This window comes from Thermobia domestica, chromosome 13, assembly GCF_964235325.1.
Source record: "Thermobia domestica chromosome 13, izTheDome1.hap1.1, whole genome shotgun sequence".
Classification (NCBI taxonomy): domain Eukaryota; kingdom Metazoa; phylum Arthropoda; class Insecta; order Zygentoma; family Lepismatidae; genus Thermobia; species Thermobia domestica.
In genome coordinates, this window is record NC_137466.1 from 123,193,531 (window position 1) to 123,211,422 (window position 17,892).

General features: G+C 33.5%; 1 protein-coding gene across 1 annotated transcript in view; it reads right to left on the minus strand.

Moving 5' to 3' along the window:
• Positions 1–2,065: 2,065 nt before the first annotated feature.
• LOC145668474 (uncharacterized) overlaps positions 2,066–17,892 on the minus strand; it is a 46,466-nt gene continuing 30,639 nt past the window's right edge. Inside the window, exons 5-8 of the mRNA XM_081736400.1 lie at positions 17,408–17,590; positions 11,732–11,897; positions 9,423–9,502; positions 2,066–3,782 (exon numbers count right to left, since the gene is read on the minus strand). Of these exons, the coding sequence (XP_081592526.1) occupies positions 3,604–3,782; positions 9,423–9,502; positions 11,732–11,897; positions 17,408–17,590 (608 nt within the window). The 3' untranslated portion in view covers positions 2,066–3,603. The remainder of the gene's footprint in view (positions 3,783–9,422; positions 9,503–11,731; positions 11,898–17,407; positions 17,591–17,892) is intronic.

Consider the following 17,892-nt stretch of genomic DNA (forward strand, 5'->3'; position numbering starts at 1 on the left):
GGATCACACAACAGACTGTTATTTTTTGTCTAAAAAATTGCTGGGATCACGTCGAAAACAAAGAAGAGTGAGCAATATCAGAATTTACCATCTGCTATGGACCTGTATGCCAGTTAGGAATTACCTGTTCTAGCGCCTCCAGAAAATGTGGTAGTGGGTGACGATGAATCTGGTAACGAGTGTGAAGAAAGTTCAGAAGATGGGGGATCCACTCATGCCAACCCAACATTTAAATTACCTTGTGAATAAAATACACCACATATTTTGACACAACGTGATCTCAGCGATTTTGTTCGCGATTTAAACTTATCTAAGCAGCAATCTGAGCTTTTAGCTTCGTGATTGAAAGGATGGAATCTTCTTTCTCCCAATCCAAAAGTGAGTGTTTTTCGTGACCGCCATGCTGTTATTTATTTATTTATTTTATTTTTTTTTTAAATATTTATTTTCTGAATATTTCTCGAAGGAAGGTGATGTGATTTTTTGTAACAATGTCAAATCCGTTATGGAGACTCTTGGCGATGCATACAGTGTAATGAGTGGCGTCTGTTCATAGTTTCTAGTAAATTGAATCTCAAAGCAGTTCTCCTCCACAACGGGAACAAATTTCCTTGTGTTCCGATTGCTTACGCAGTTAACCTTAAAGAGACTTATGAAACTTTTAAACTGCTTCTCACTATGACATATACAAATGGAATATCTGTGGAGATCTAAAGGTAATTGCTATTCTGCTTGGCATGCAGCCGGGATACACAAAGTACTGCTGCTTTCTATGCGAGTGGAGCAGCAGGGACAGAAAAAATCACTGTTGTGGAAAAAATCGTAATGAACTGCTGCCTGGACATAAAAATGTGGCGAACTCTCCTCTTGTAGACCCTAAAAATGTATATTTATCTCCACTGCACATTAAATTGGGACTTGTGAAAAACTTTGTGAAAGGTATGGACCAAACACCATGTGCATTCATGTACTTGCAACAGAAGTTCTTAAAGATCAGTGATCCTAGAATAAAGGAAGGAATATTTGTAGGACCGTAAATTAGGAAATTAATGATTAATGTAAATTTTGTTGACTTGTTGAGTGATGTTGAGAAAATAGCATGGCTCTCCTTTGTAAGTGTATGAAGAAAAGTTTTAAGCAACCATAAGGGAGAGAATTATGGCGATATTGTACATGAACTAATGAGATCATATCACCATATGGGATGTAACATATCACTTAAACTGCATTTCCTGAACGACTATTTGGACTTCTTCCCTGAATACCTTGGTGCCATTAGTGACGAATATAGTGAACTCTTTCACCAGAATATTTCTCAAATGGAAAAGCGTTATCAAGGGAAGTGGAGTGCAGCAATGTTGTCTGGCTATTACTGGACCTTACGACGGGACTTTCTTGAGGCAAAGTTTCACAGGAAATCGGGCAGAAAACATTTTTAGGTAAGTTTCTTAATTTTTACTTACTTCTACGCTGCTCATTCCTTTAATTCCTTTGTGTACTAATACCGATTTTTAAAAACTTTATGTAAGAGACTATTGTTGCGAGACCATGTCTTTATGGCGAATACATATAATACGTAAATGGCCATGGGCATGCACAAAAACTACTTTCACATGAAAACTGAGGCCGATGGAGAAATTCTGCAATTCGATCTAATTCAGGGCCAAATTATCTTCCAGAAACAGTTTTCTTTTTTATTCTTGTGACTTTTTTTTTCAATTATTAATACCAGTGTTACAGAAAGGTGAGTTTTAGATTTTATAAATGAGGGTCTTCTTTCTTTCTTCACTTTGGAGTCAAATTTCGGAAAACACTGAAACATGTTTTCCTTTATTTTTATGGAATAGTTTATATGCTGAGTTTCATCTCTCTAACGTCAGATTTTCCTGAGAAACGCATATTGTTAGGGAAACTTTTGAACCCCACGTAGGATGGGTATTTCCATAAATCCTTCCTTATTCCTTACCTTCGTGACAAAAGAAGTATTCTCTCCAAATTCAACGTTACCTTAGTAGTAGGGGTAATACCTACAGTAGTATGGCCTAGGTGGTGATGAATCACCCACTTCTACTCTTTTATATAGTATAGATTTAATGTTTGGAAAATCCTTCATATGAGAGTACATATCGTTGCGGAAAAAGCGTAAACCCTTTTTAGGATTATGCGAACATTTCAAAATCAAAATCCATGTGTAAATAAATGTATCACATAAACAGAAAATAATCATCAGGATAAACATCTGAATTAATAAATCTCAATTAAATCTTTATGCCAGCCAGTTAAATAAAAGACAAGGTAATTTTTAAAATTTTTGTTCAAATAGGTCAACGATTAAAAGTAAGATTTAAACTGAAACTTTTATGTGACCATGTAATAAAGTCACTTCTCTTCAACGTGTTTATCTAACAGCATGCTTATGTGTATATACACATCCTTAACAACTTCTAATATGAATGTTTTACATAAATTTTAAAATTTTACCATGTTTTCAACCTTATAACCATTTTTACATCTCACACCATTACTTTCACGGAAGAATCTCGTAAAGACTTACATTATTATGTTTATTACTGAAACTACAACAAATAATAAAAGTTATGATTTATAATTTCACAATTTAATATTCAAAATAATTTTCTGCGCCAATGTTTTAGTTTACATAAATTATAATATTTCAAGTAAATTTACTTCCATGTCCTTAATGTCAGATTGACGAATTCTACTTTATGGATATTTCGAAAACATTAATTCCCATCCCACCCCCACTCAACAGACAATACTTCTATTTAATCGTATACAGTAGGAAGTCGAAAATCCGAACTAATTGGGACAACAGGTAGTTCGAATTTTTAAATGGTTCGGATTTTCGGAAATGACCAAGAAAATGCCCTTTAGGCTTAAATGTACTGTACGGTATGCTCTTTTATCGATGCAGTGGTTTTCAGTACATACAGTAATTACAATACCATGCGTAAGGCTACTTACATTTAATGTTTCTGAAGAACCTGCTCGTATACTACATTACACTGTTCTTGTAACTCTCTTAAAACTTAACTTGTATAGGCTTAAGGGTAAATAAAAATATGCATGACAAACAATTACATATCAATGAACATTTGTAAAAACAATGACTTCACACAAGCCGAAGGACAACCCTATTGTTTGTTTATCGCTAGCGCTAAAACAAACTGTAAAAGGCTTCTAGGAACCGCGTTCAGATTTTTGACATTCATATTATCGACGTCCTACTGTATTAGTAATCTCTTACATATTCTTAGCTGTTAATATCTAGTAGAATAAACGTAATCTAAGAAAGTTCATAATGGATTTCTTATATACAGTATATATTCACTTATGTTACTTGGAAATAATCACTTGATACATAACTTGCTGGCATGTCGTAATATTACTTTATTCTTGGTGCATTACATAGTTCTCTTGGAGAAAGAATAACCAAGTTGTTTTTCGAAATATTCAGAAGTCACCACTTGTCTACCAGACATCAAGGAATATGGAAGTGAGTAATTTGTGTAAGTATTTTTATTTAAATTCATTCATTAATAAATTATAACACATTCATGTTCATTGCGTGAAAGATTTATTTTACCACTCCGGACATTTTTGCGTTTCGTCATTCAGGTCATCGGTTTTAAATCCATCGGCATCCACACAATAATTTGTTTCTCCACTTTTCTGATTACTTGCATAATTGCCATTGCCCTGACAGTTCATGGTATGTTGTTTCCCTTCTGCTTCGTAGTACCGTTTATCACGTGCACAGTCTGAAATATCGGTAGACATATTTTAATGTAATTAGTGTATTAAGTTGTTTATGTTGTTTACGTAATTATATATTATGTAGTAAATAAAAGTTTTTACAACGCAAGTTATGTAGACACTTTTGTTTTTTATATGAGTAACTAGTAACCATGTAAACGGTGGAAGAATGAAGGCTTTTTCCTCTTTATTTGCTTTAAAAGATAATGTGAACTAGCTTGTAAGTTAAGTTAAAAGTATGCATATTTACGCACTCTTATGAAGATCCATAGTAAAATCTGTAAATGAGTTGTATTTTCACTTAGCACTATTTCGTCCTCCTACTTGCTGCAGAGTAAGCCTCGGACCAGGACTGATAACTTGGCACGATCTCAGCAAAGTAAAATGGAGATGAGATTTGAAACATGGAATATAAGAAATTTTTATGGGGCAAGTGAGTTAAAATTCGTAATGAGTGAGTTTGAGAAATATAGGATGAACCTAGTTGGGGTTCAGGAAGTTAGATGGGGAGGGTAAGGAACAGTGAATTTCGGAAATTTTACGTTCTTTTGCGTAAAAGGAAATAAAAATCACGAACTAGGAACAGGGTTTTTCGTTCACAAACAAATAATATCAGCAATTACGGGTTGAACTTGTTAATGATAAGACTTTCTTTTATTACTGTCAAGCGTCGGTGATGTGATGTTATTGTTTTAAATGTACATGCCCCAACTGAAGATAAGGATGACTATATAAAAGATAGTTTTTACGAAGAAGTAGAACGAGTATTTGACCAACTCCCGCGATACCATATGAAAATTCTATTAGGAGATTTCAATGCGAAGGTAGAATGAGAAGATATTTTCAAACAGATTATAGGGAATGAAGGTCTGCCTAAGGAAATAATGACACCTGCAATATCCAAAAACTTTATCGTGAAGAGTACAAAATTCTCACATCGTGACATTTGTAAATATACTTGGACCTCACAGATGAAAAAAAAAAAAAAAAAAAAATGTAATCACATTGATCACGTTTCAGTATATAGAAGACAGTCTAGCATAATTGATGTTCTGTCGTTCAGGGGAGTTGACTATGACACTGATCACTACCAGGTAGCAGCAATAATAAGAGTGAGATTATTGTTGAATAAAGGATGTATTCAACATCTGAAAACAGAGAGGTTTAACTTAAAGAAGTTAGAGGAGAGCCAGACGAGAGGAGAATACCAGATTGAATAGTCAAGTAGATTCTCGGGTTTAGAAGGTTCGGAGTGCACAAGTGTTGATTTGAAATTAGGAATAGTACTAAAATTTCAGCAAAAGAAAAATTGGACAAGAGGAAATGCATAGGAACAAACCATCGTTCGATCAGGAATGCACTGAACTGGAAGAGAAGAGAAAAAGGCAAAACTGCGTTGGCTACAAAATACGAACGATGTGAGTACACAAAATTTCGTTAACATCAGGCGGGAAACTTCCAAAACTTTTATTTAAAAAAAAAAACGAATTTTTGAAAGCTAAAATTAATGAACTTGAAGATTATAGTAAAGACAAAAATATTCGGGATATGTATAAGGGCATCATTATTAAGAAAGGCCACCATACCCACACTTAAGAAAGCCAATGAAACAATTCTCACAAATACAGATAATAACTTGAATAGATGAAAAGATTTCCTTGACGATTTGCTTAACACGCAGCCAAAAACTAATGTTCGTGGAGAAAGGGAAATGCACACAGCACAATTGTGCATTCCAGAGCCTAATCGAACTGAAATAGAAATCGCTATAAAGAAATTACAGAAACACAAATCTCCGGTTAATTTTATCTGAAGGGGAAAAACTGTGGAACAAGATACACAAACTCATTCTCCTTACATGGAACTAGGATTAATTGCTACAAGAGTTCTATTAGCAAAATTGACTTGGAGATTATCAGTGCGGATTTAGGCGAAATTTATAAACTATCGACAAATACTCGAAAAGAAATGGGAATACAATACCATCAATTATTTATTGATTTCAAAAAGGTGTGCAACTCGGTTGAAATACCGGAAAAGCTAGTTGTATTAACTAAAATATGTTTAAATGAATCCCAAAGTAAAGTCTAAGTAGGAAAATTCTTGTCCACGAGCTTTCACGTCGAGAGTCGAGAACGGCCTGAACAAGGAGATGAGTTGTCGCTGTTATTATTCAACTTTTGTCTGGAGTACACTATAAGGAAAATCAAAGATAGTAACGAGGGCTTAAAGCTGAATGATATTCACCAAGTTATGGCATTTGGTGATATCTGATAGGACTGATAGGAGAACAGTAAAAAGAAATGCAGAGTTCCTATTAAACGCTTGCAGGGACATAGGTTTAGAAGTAAATGGAGAGAAAACTAAATGCATAGTAGCTCGCCGGGATCGTAATACTACTAATTATAGATGCGCCAAAATATCAAATAATACTTTCGATAATGTGGATACTTTCAAGTATCCTGGATCAATATTAACAAATCAAAATCATATTCACGAAGAAATTAAATGTCGACTGAAAGCACGAAATTCATTGTATTATTCAGTTCAAAATCTTGTCGTCCCGAATTCTTCTAGGAATATGAAGCTTAAAATATATAAAACGATAATCGTGCCTGTTGTACTGCATGGTTGCGAAACATGGTCGCTTACTCTGAGGGAACAATGCAGATTGAAAGTATTTGAGAGTAAAATTCTGAGACGAATATTCGGACTCAAGAGGAACGGGAATGGAGAATGACGGAAACTTCATAACGAGGAACTGCATAATTTATACCATTTACCAAACATTGTTAGGGTCATTAAGTCTAGGAAGCTAAGGTGGGCAAATCATCATGTAGCCAGAGTGGGAGAAAGTATTAACAATTTCAATTTTAATTGGAAATCCAAACGGAAAACGATTATTAGGAAGGTCTAAACGTAGATGAGAGGATAATGTTACGATGGATCTCGCAGAAGTAGGAATACAATGTAAAAACTGGATCCAGTTGGCAAAGGACAGAAGTCAATGGAGAGCTTTTATGAACGCGGCACTTAACCTCAGGGTACCATAGGCCATAGAGTTAATTAGGTAGTTACTTGCTGCGGACTTCGTCTAGCTAATTTATCAGAATTTAACTTGAACTACGTCTCTGCATTCTTGTGGCTTCTTTATTTCCCCCATAGAATACTCGATGCGGAAACACTGACTGAATAACGGAAGAAGACATGCTTATTATGCACTGAAATATCAGCCAAATATGACTACTACTTGTATTTTGTAGTAGTATCCAATGTTGATCGCTCGGTTAATTTAAATTCATCCCTTACTCTTGAGCAATATGAGTTTAAGTGATAGGGTTAGTTTATGAACCTCAAAGAAGACACGCTATGTTTGATCGAAATCGGACAATTTTAATGAAAATTGTCATGGAACAGACGTATTTTCGATTTATATGACGAACGGTAGAAGCGCACATCAATAGTCATATAATTTTACTTTTTCTTTCTTTCTTCTTAAATTGAGCACCTACACTATAGTTCCGTTTAACAAAATTCTGATTAATCGAATTTCCAGGTTAACCGAATCGTTTTAAGAAAAATCCTTATTCATGCACGATATCATAGTTTACTTGAAACAACAAGTCAGAATCCTCCCCTGGTGAGTAATTCTGATTAAACGTCTCAGAGAACAAGCTGCTAAAAAGCTTCATCTAATCTAGGAGGGAATTTTTTTTTTTTTTTTTCCATTATACAAGCTGAATTAAACTTCATTGTTTTAATCGTACGGCTTTGGCTTAGCAGTGTTCAATTTTGAAGGCCATATGTTATCAACATCATCTTTTCACATAGAAAATATATAAAATATATAATACTATACATCAAAATATCTTTATTTTGGCTTAACCGAATTTTCGTTCAACCGAAGTACCATCGGTCCCATCAAATTCGGTTAAATGGAACTCAAGTATACCTCTTTTTCAGAAGAATAACCTTTATCCTTAGGTAAGCTGACAGCAAGCAAATGTGTGCATTTCTTTTTACAATTAAACAATGAAAATTATGTTTGTGAGAATTAATGAATTTTAAGTTTATAATTGTTTCCGTTTATCAGTTCACTAGTTACTCTAATATCTTTTTCAGAGGTACGCTACACTTTCAATATAAATGCTTTAGTAGAATTACGTTTATTATTTATTCACATTCTAAAAGATCAACAGGAACAAACATAAAATAGACACTATGTAAATCATCAAAACGAAGTTGTGGCTTTCTTGCATGTATATGATCAAAGCAAGTTACGCATATTTGGCAGGACTAAACTTTAGAAATGTTTTTGAATTCGGTGTAGGAAAGAAGGCAAAAGCAATTTCTGACCATATATATATACATATATATATATATATATATATATATATATATATATATATATATATATATATATATATATATATATATATATATATATATATGTATGTATATATATGTATTTAACGTGCTGAATATGTGTATGCAGATGACTTTGCGCTAATATTTTGTGTGTGTGTTCTTATTAGTTTTCTGATTATTCAATTAGAATTCATGTGTAAGAGGTTGAAACAAAGAGCAATGATCTCATTTTGTATAGAAAAAGAGTTCAGCTGTTGGCATCATGTCCACAGAAAGCTCAAGAAAGCTTGTGGCAGTGCAGTGGTCAACAGATGTTAAATCAAGGAATATACAGAAAGAAAGTAAAACTGTAGGTAAATCCAGGAGTGACTAGCAAACCATACTGAGAGGAAATAAAAGAGTAAGAAGTAAAAAAGGATTAAGAATTCGTATTAGTGAATCTCGCAAACTACCTACAATGCCATTTTATTTTGTGTAGTATTGAGAATATTTTCAGGAAAGAAGGTTGTGGCTCCAATAATTTTTCCTGGGTACAGCATTGGTGGGTGGCTGTCAATTCGGGTCAGGGGGCACAAGAAGCATTCGATTAGCGACTTTACTCTTGAGATTCTCATTGCTGGTTATGATCTGGAACATTATCATTTCTGCTCTTTTACGTAAGGAATAGGGTGTAGAAAAACCTGTTAGTTTGACCATTTGTTTAAGTAGATTAGAGGAGTTTTAGTGTAATTTTAACATAAACACACACACACACACACACACACACACATATATATATATATATATATATATATATATATATATATATATATATATATATATGTGTGTGTGTGTGTGTGTGTGTGTGTGTGTGTGTGTGTGTGTGTGTGTAAAATATAATTCTCTTTTAATCACTGTACTGAAACATATTTAAACAATAAACTAATTGTGCAAGAAGTATGAGAATCAGAGTGAAATTAAAACAATTTAATAACAGCTTGAATATCAATGTGATTTTAAAAGAATAGTCATAAGAATAGTCCAATATAAGATCTATAAATATTTACACCCCTTATTCTAATAGCGCTGTGAATAATAAAAATTTGAGATTCAATTGGAAGATAGTGTTTAAGGAAACAGTACACCATTAACTTCAATGGATATATGCCGTTGATTTTATGAACTTTGATTTTAGGAATATCAGACATCAACTACTTAAGATAGTATTTCAGTATTAAGTACATTTTTTCGTTAAAAGGAAACCAACACCGATAATACAGACAATGACAGCTACTTACTGCAATCAACTTTGGGTTCTTCCTCTACAGGAGCTGAATAGCTTCCGATAGGTTTGTTATCTTTCCATACACATAAGCATCTGGAAAATGGAATGTTGTTATGGTTATGATATTTCTTTTAAATTTTTACTTTTTTTTCTGGTTGCATCATTTAATGATTTTTTTTAAATGCAATCTGTAAGATATGTTAATAATATATTACGAATAATTTGTGCACTTCATGATTTTGATGCTTCTTGTGTTGAAATAATTCACAAAGAATTTTTACGTAATGTCGGTTTTAAATGAAACAGAAGTTAAAAGTAGCAGTTTGTAAATAAGGTACATTGCCGTTAATTTTAATCCTATAGTTTATTGTTACATATTAATGTTTTGCAAGCAATTCAATTATTTTTTCTTTAATTGCAGCAGTTGTAACTTTCTAGTTATAGATCAAATTTTCTACAATCTTTTATATGAAGGTTTGGGACAAGATAGTGCTATGCCACACTTTGACCAAAAATAAACTAAGAGTTGCTTGTGGGTCTTCATCTGTAGTACATTTAACTATCAGTAAGAAGTTTCCAAATGTTAAGAGATAACAACACAAGTGCTATAAATCTGTGTTCCTCCATAAATATGATTGTAAACATTTCAGCATGAACAACCTGCCATGTATCGGACTATCATGGCGGAAATTAGTACAAGTAGTATCAGAAAGCGTGCGAGAAAAAGATAGCAACGATATTGAATATTTGTCTCGCGATAGTGAAGAGGAATGTGTTTCTCATGCTAATGAAAGTGATTCATTGGAAAGAAACGAATTTAAGATAAATGGAGCACTTTTTTTAAAGTATATATATATATAATGTGCCTTAGCAATTTGTTTCCCAAATTCAGCGTATGGTTTTTCTTGAAGCGATACAATGTTAAAAATTAACTATATTGTTGAAATGAAAAAGTAAATCCCTCATTGATGATTCCTTCTAATGTTATAAAGACTATTTGCGCCATTAAAAAATAACAAAGTAATTACGACAGATGTTACAAATAAGTACAATATATTTCGTGGGCTTAGGATTATGTTGATTAAAGGAATAAATGTACAACATTTGTTTTATACAGAATTGGTGTTCATATCTCTATTGTATATCAGCGGCGAAGAAAATTTAGCATTTGGACAATATGACATCAGATAACGTTTTCATCAGCGTGGTACATCATTTCCACTTGTCCTTTTGTCTTTTTGTTTTCCGTTGGAATAACATTCAGTGAACTCAATTTATTAACTATAAAGATCTACAAGATGTTCAAAATTTGCAGATAACCCTCTTACGATCATTTCCTCTAACCTAGTTTAAACTCAGTTCGCTCAAATTACGCTCAGCTTAAGCTATTAAAATGACATATTTCAGAGTTAAATGTGTTTCCCTCAAACAGAGTTACAAGTAGTTGAAGAATATGACTTTTAATGTTTCTTGGAAACATTAGTATAGTTGTTTAACAAATCATTTCAACTACGTACAACAACTTTGATATTACATTAAACTTACAGTAACGAGTTTGATAGGCTAATATAAATAGGCTAATAATACTTTTTATCGTTAAACATGGAAATTATTTTTTTTTTTTAAATACGCGAAAAAAATAACTCTGTAGTGTTCAGTGAAAACATTATTTTACTTTGAATATTGAACTTACGTAGAAGAGAAACTGTGGTTTTATTCAGCTTATAAGACAGTTTAATATTTATGATATTTTCTTCATATTTATTTCACTTTAATCATTCAAATTTATATATCTACCTAAAGTATCGTTTCGTAACTTTAAATAGAGAGAGATTTGTTTACTAATATGAATAAATTATTGTAGATATTGCTTATATTTAGATGTGGATTACTACATTGCAGTATATAAAGAAAAAGCAATAAACTGGTAATTATGAAAAATTCAGGAATATTCATTAACATTCTTATCGAAACCATTCTACTATGGCATATCACTATCTTGCCTCGAGTCCATCTTTTATAAATGATAAAATCTAGGAGCAATATAGTGCTATGCCACAATTTTCAACGCTAACTTTACTTTACTTTTTTAATATTTACTATGTGTGGAACCTTCTTTTCTATAGAAAGTTAGGTCCCACATTTATTCTATCAATAAAGCTCAAGTTTGAATGAATTTTAACGGAAGTTACTGAGTAAATATTAAAAAAGTAAAGTAAGGTTAGCGTTGAAAATTGTGGCATAACACTATATTGCTCCTAGATTTTATAATTTATAAATATATACATGTGTGTGTGTGTGAATAGAGTGTCTGATACTTACAAGTTGTCTATAGCCTTGTTTCCATAGGTACCATCTGGATCACAGATAAGATAATCATAAGCAGCAGTTGTTCCGTGTCGTTGAAGTTCTTTAATGATTTTCTGCTGAGCGACATACATACTCTCGCATTGCCTCAAATATTGTGATCCCACTTCTGCGTCGATATCTATTTTAAGAGAGAAAGATTTAGCTTATAATATACACTATTTTTCTTGTCTTTGTATATCGATTATTTAAGTGTCCTTTCAGGCACTATTTATAGTATTCCAAATAAATGTTTGACCTAAACATTAATACGAGTAATTTTTCAAGTTACTTATTAAGATTAGTACGAGATAAGTGAACGAGATCATTGGTCGTAGTTGCAAGAGATTATACATTTGTTATTGGTACAATGTTACACCTAGCTGATTAAGAATTCCAATATCTGACTTGTCTTCTTTTAAATAACTTTTGCTCGTCTCTATATCTATTTGTGTTTAGAGTAGATTTCGATATAAACAAAAGCATGTGTATTGAGAAAGTGATCATTAACTGTTAGCCACTACTACTACTGATTCTCTACCGAAGAGAAAAATATATTTTACTTTATAACTGTAAAAATATATTATAATTATGTCACAAAAGCGTTCTAAAATGATCATATTGTGAAATTACAAGTACATCAAATATACATGAATTAAAACTTATTTTTAATACCAGAGTAAATTACAAGTTCGATCCTTTTAGATGCGAAACATTGGTACTATGTAAGACTCGTGAAGGCGTACTTTGTTCCTCGAAGTAAAGTTCATTGTGTTCGGTGGTCCTCTGTCAAAATTCCACGAGAACCGAAATCCCACGACAATACCATTCGAAAGGTTTGCAGGCCAAAAACTCGTACAGCCCGTTATCTACACTGTCAGTTGTTTCAAATCTTGTAGAAAGTGTGTAAGGAAGTGGAACAAATTATAATCTGAAAGGGTAAGGTCTGAACTGCATGTGGAATGTTGTATCAATTCGAAACCCTGTAATTCCTGGAGTTTCTAAGTTATTAGTACCCATGACCAGTACCGTTGACACTGGGAGTTATCGACCTGAATAAAACCACATTCTGTTGAATGAATTTCTATCGCATAATGTAATGGAGCCGCTGTAATTGACAAGCGTGAAGTCTTTCGTCCACAATACGACCTTCTGAAACGAGTTCCCAGAACACTATACTAATATTACATCATATGCTCAATATGACTTTTGTTTCAAATCTTCCCTTTTTCAATGCATCTTGGCTTGGTCGCAGTAACTCAGCCACCGGTAGAGCATTGCAGAAAAATTCATTTTTCATTAACAGTGAGGGTCCGACGCCAAAACCTGCCATTTGGAGAATTCTGTAGCAATTAACACAGAATGAGTCGTCTTTTGGTCAGTTGTGGTGTCAGCTCATATGCATAAGTCGAGGCCGTCCCCAAACCCAAGTTGATGAAGATGATGACATACACTGCCTTGGGCTGATCCCATCTGTGTTGCCAATTGACATGTATTTATGTATGGATCGGCCTTTACAATCTGCTCCAGATTTCTGTTTACGGTAACTGGTCTCCGGACTAAGGTTTGTCGTCAGCTGAATCGCGTTTTGAGATGCCCAAATACCACAGTTCTCTCCCCTTCCACAGCTCAGATTTCCTTTGCAGCTTCTGTAGTTTATTCTTTATTTTCAATAAACAGAAACAAACGCTGCCTACGTAATGACTAACATGCGCTCCACGACATACTAACTCATGTTTAGGCTCGATGCTTCCACGTAGTAGAAATAATATGATATATTCGTATTGGTTCATTTTTTGAACTCCTGGTTTCACAGGAGTGAAGGGGTCTTCTTCTTTTAAGAAATAACATTTTTTCCTGATTTCTTTTTAGAAATGTAAACATTAATTATTTAAGGTCTAATTGTGGACTACCATAAATCAAGACGGATGAATTCGTAATTATTTATTATGATTATGACTATGTAAAAGAAATAATTTTTCCACTGTCCCAAGAAAATATTTCATAATGAAGCGAGCAAATTCCATGATAATTAACTTTATATGTGTTATATACACCCTCCATTCCAAAAGAAACCAAACTTTTGAAAACAAATAGTACCACTAGTGCCATCTGTTGTGATATTTTACCGGTAGATGGCGTAGTCCCTCATTGACAACTGGTATAAATGTCATGACATTTGGATGCACGGCAAGAAAGTTATTGCGTTTCAACTGTCAGTGTGTTGTGTACATCGGTCGGAAAATGAGTTTCAAACAACTCGCTGCAATTGAGTTTTGTGTTAAACTGGGTAAAACTTTTAGTGAAATGCACCAAATGCTACAAAATGCATATGGTGATGAGTGTCTATCCCGTACGCAAGTTTACGAGTGGTTCAGGCGATTCAAATCGGGTAGAGAGACGCTGGATGATGACGAAAGATCAGGCCGTCCCAGAACCGGATTATCGGAAGAAAACATCGAAAAAGTGCGTGAATTCATCAAACATAACAAAAAATAGTCGGTGAAAGTTATTGAAATGGAATTAGGCATTCCTCAAACAACCGCATACCGCATTTTGACCGAAGTTTTGGGCCTTAAGAAGGTTAATTCGCGGTTTGTACCACACAAACTCACCGAAGACCAAAAAGTTGATCGAATTGCGCATTGCAAAGACATCGTTAAAAGTGCTCGGCAGGATCGAAACTTCTTGAAATCGATTGTAACTGGTGACGAGACGTGGTGTTTTGAATATGAGCCCGAAACAAAGCGGCAAAGTGCTGAATGGAGAGCGCCGGATGAAGAAACACCCAAAAAAAGTCGCTTGGTGAAGTCAAAAGTTAAGGTGATGCTGATTTGTTTTTACGATTCAAAAGGAATTATCCACAAAGAATTTGTTCAGTCCGGCCAGACAGTCACTGGAGAGTTTTACTTGGGCGTCATGAAGCGTTTGCTGGCAAGAATTCGTCGTATTCGGCCCGAATATCGCGAAATCGGCAGTTGGACTCTTTTGGACGATAATGCACCATCACATCGTTCGCGACTTGTAACTGAATTTTTGGTCAAAAATCACATTATTCGGTTGCATCATCCGCCCTATTCACCAGATCTCGCTCCGTGCGATTTCTATCTGTTCCCGAAACTGCATTTGGCGATGAAAGGAAAGTGGCACGCATCGATTGATGCCATTGAGAAAGCGACGACCGCAGTCCTAAAGACCATTCCAATAAAGGACATGGAGAAGTCGTTTGACAACTTGTTGGAGCGTGCAAATATGAGTATCGATGCAGAAGGGGAATACATTGATTAATAAAAATGATTTATTCCAAAATGTACATTGCTTTTTTGTTTTTTTTAAACGTTCGGTTTCTTTTGGAATGGAGGGTGTAAGTGAATCATATGGTTGATAAGTTGTACCCAATTATAACCTGAAGCAAGGGAATAAACTTTATCGTTTTGTTTCATAGAAGTCTATCCGAAGCCGTCTAGGATTTCTATATCAATTTTCAATAGTATTAATACTGGCAATTTTAGATCACTCAATAATTGACTTTCGTTGTTATTTTCTCCATCTTTTCAGTTTTTGTAACAATGTAACTAAAACTTCCGAAACATTCCATATGAAATATAAAGGGCTACTTCTTTATTTAAAAACCATAGATCTGAATATTGTAGTGGAAATGAGAAGTGAGAGCAAGATTCAGACAGTAGAACACTTTTTTTTTTTTTTTTTTTTTTTTTTTAATAATGATCATTGACATCCCTTGGCAAAATCTTACAAAAATACATTATTTTATTATTTTTCACTTTGATATCTGTATGTACAGTTTCATAGAAATATATAAAGTTAAAACCAATTAAATTACTTAATGAAACTACTTACCGAAGTACCCCAATGGTAAAAATGGTAATTTTAGCTGTTTACGTTTCTGTGATGTCTGTAACGACGATTAATACAGCTATTAGTCCTGTACAATAATAATGCGATGATGTGATTCTACAAGCAATGTAAAATTACTTAAAGGACTCGTATTGATAAAGGCGACAAATGGTCACTGAAACGTATACGGTCAAGATTATCATTTTTACCATTCAAGTACTTCGGTTCATTAAGTAATTTCATTGGTTTTACAGATTTAGATGATACTACATACAGAGGTCCAAGTGGAAAAGTAATAAAATAATGTATTTTTGTAAGAGCTGGCAAAAAATAAATAAATAAAAATGGAATGTCTGCATGAACCTCACATACGAATAATGTATTTTCTGTGCCGATTTAATGTGCATAACACCATGTCACCTGACCACTACTTACATATATTTTACAGATGCATCTACGATAGGGTGACCACATTTAGAGAATAAACAAGGAGTTTCTTTTCACAGTGTGAAACTACCGTAAACTTCCAAACTATGGAAATTCAATACTGTAATTTGAAGTAGTACATATATAACTACTAGTTGTAATAGATTAATAATATCAAAGACAGAACCTGTTCCTCAGACGGTAAATCAATATCAGAATGTCTTATTGTTTGTGTTCTATAGCGCTAAATATTGAAACAGAAAATAGTTAATTTGAACCAATTCGGGATTGAATAGATGACTAAAGGAAGAGATAGAACCTACTCTTGTGAATCAATTGCATCTCGATATCTCTTACCATTTCCGCTGTAGAGAAATCAGTATTAAATCCGGAAGTAGTAGTAAATTTCAGCCACTTTCGTTTTTGATAGTGTTGCGGGTTGCGATGATATATACTTTTGAGACCCTGAATCGATTGCAGAAAACAGCTTGTCGCTATCTATTACCATTTTTGTTCTATGATAAATATTGAAACCGAAAATGGTTAATTTTAATCACTTCCGAATTCAATATAGGATTATGGGAGGAAATGGAACCCACTCTTGCAAAACTGGATCGAAACTACATCTCGAGTTCTGTTGTCGTTTTTGCTCAATGAAAATCAATATTGAGACCAGAAGTAGTAGTAAATTTCATACATAGGGTGGTCAACTCTAAAAACTAAAATTACCGTAATTCGCTCATAATCCTTACAACAAATTAAGAATAATTGTATTTTAAACTATTTTAAATATATAGTTGATGCTGACAAAAATACCGGTCAGTTGGTAACTCTAGTTGTACAGCGGGTGGAATGAGTCCTATAAAATAGAAGTCTTCAGGTAATGGAATTTGAAGAATAAGAAAGTAGAAAATAATAATAATAAAAAAAATTACTAGCATAAGAAAAATGAATTGTCAGTCATGATAACAACCTGGATGGATTATTTAAACTGAATGCAATTATATTGTGACTAATACGTATTTTTCATTAGTTAATTATATTTATTGATAGTTGCTGATACTATTGAACATAATTGTTATTTCACACAAATACATGCATTTTAACTGTTGACTATAAATGTGTATTTATTACTTTTATTATTTTTTTTCTTTTTAGAAATAAAAGATAAATGGTAAATATTGATGTATTCAGTTATAAAAACGGAAATCACAAAAGTTTTCCGTAATTAGGTAGTTTAATTATTAAAACTGTCCTAGAAAGCATTATTGGTAAATAAAACATAATGTAATAAAAACTTACTATTACTATTATTATACATATCATTTGTCACAAAACGCCAGCGAAAGAAAATTCATATTTACTTACAACAACTTAGCAATGTCCATAAGGTCTCAGGAACAATCTCTGATATGGGAGTTCCTGTTTTCTCATCAGCACACCAACAAATGCCATCGTCGCACTGGAGAGCTTCATAATTTCCTTCCTCTGTACAATGCAGGCTGACATCAGGACGACTTTTCTTTAATTCGTCAACTCGGCGGCTACAAGCTAAATGATTAAATAATGTTATTTCATGCCAACAGAGAAGTCTGTCGGAAAGAGATACAAGAAGAGAAAGTACCGCTTCATGAACTTCCGGTTTCAATAATAATAATAATAATAATACGAGGGACAGTCTAAAGTTTCCGGAATGTTGTTGTAGTTTTGGCATTTGTGATAAAATCGGAAATTTATGAATCTTGTACAGTATAGTCCTTAGGTTGCCAAATTAACAAGTGTCAACACGTCTTAACAGGCAGTGTGTGAGATATTCTGGTGTTAATTCTGGTGTTAATTCTGGATATTCTGGT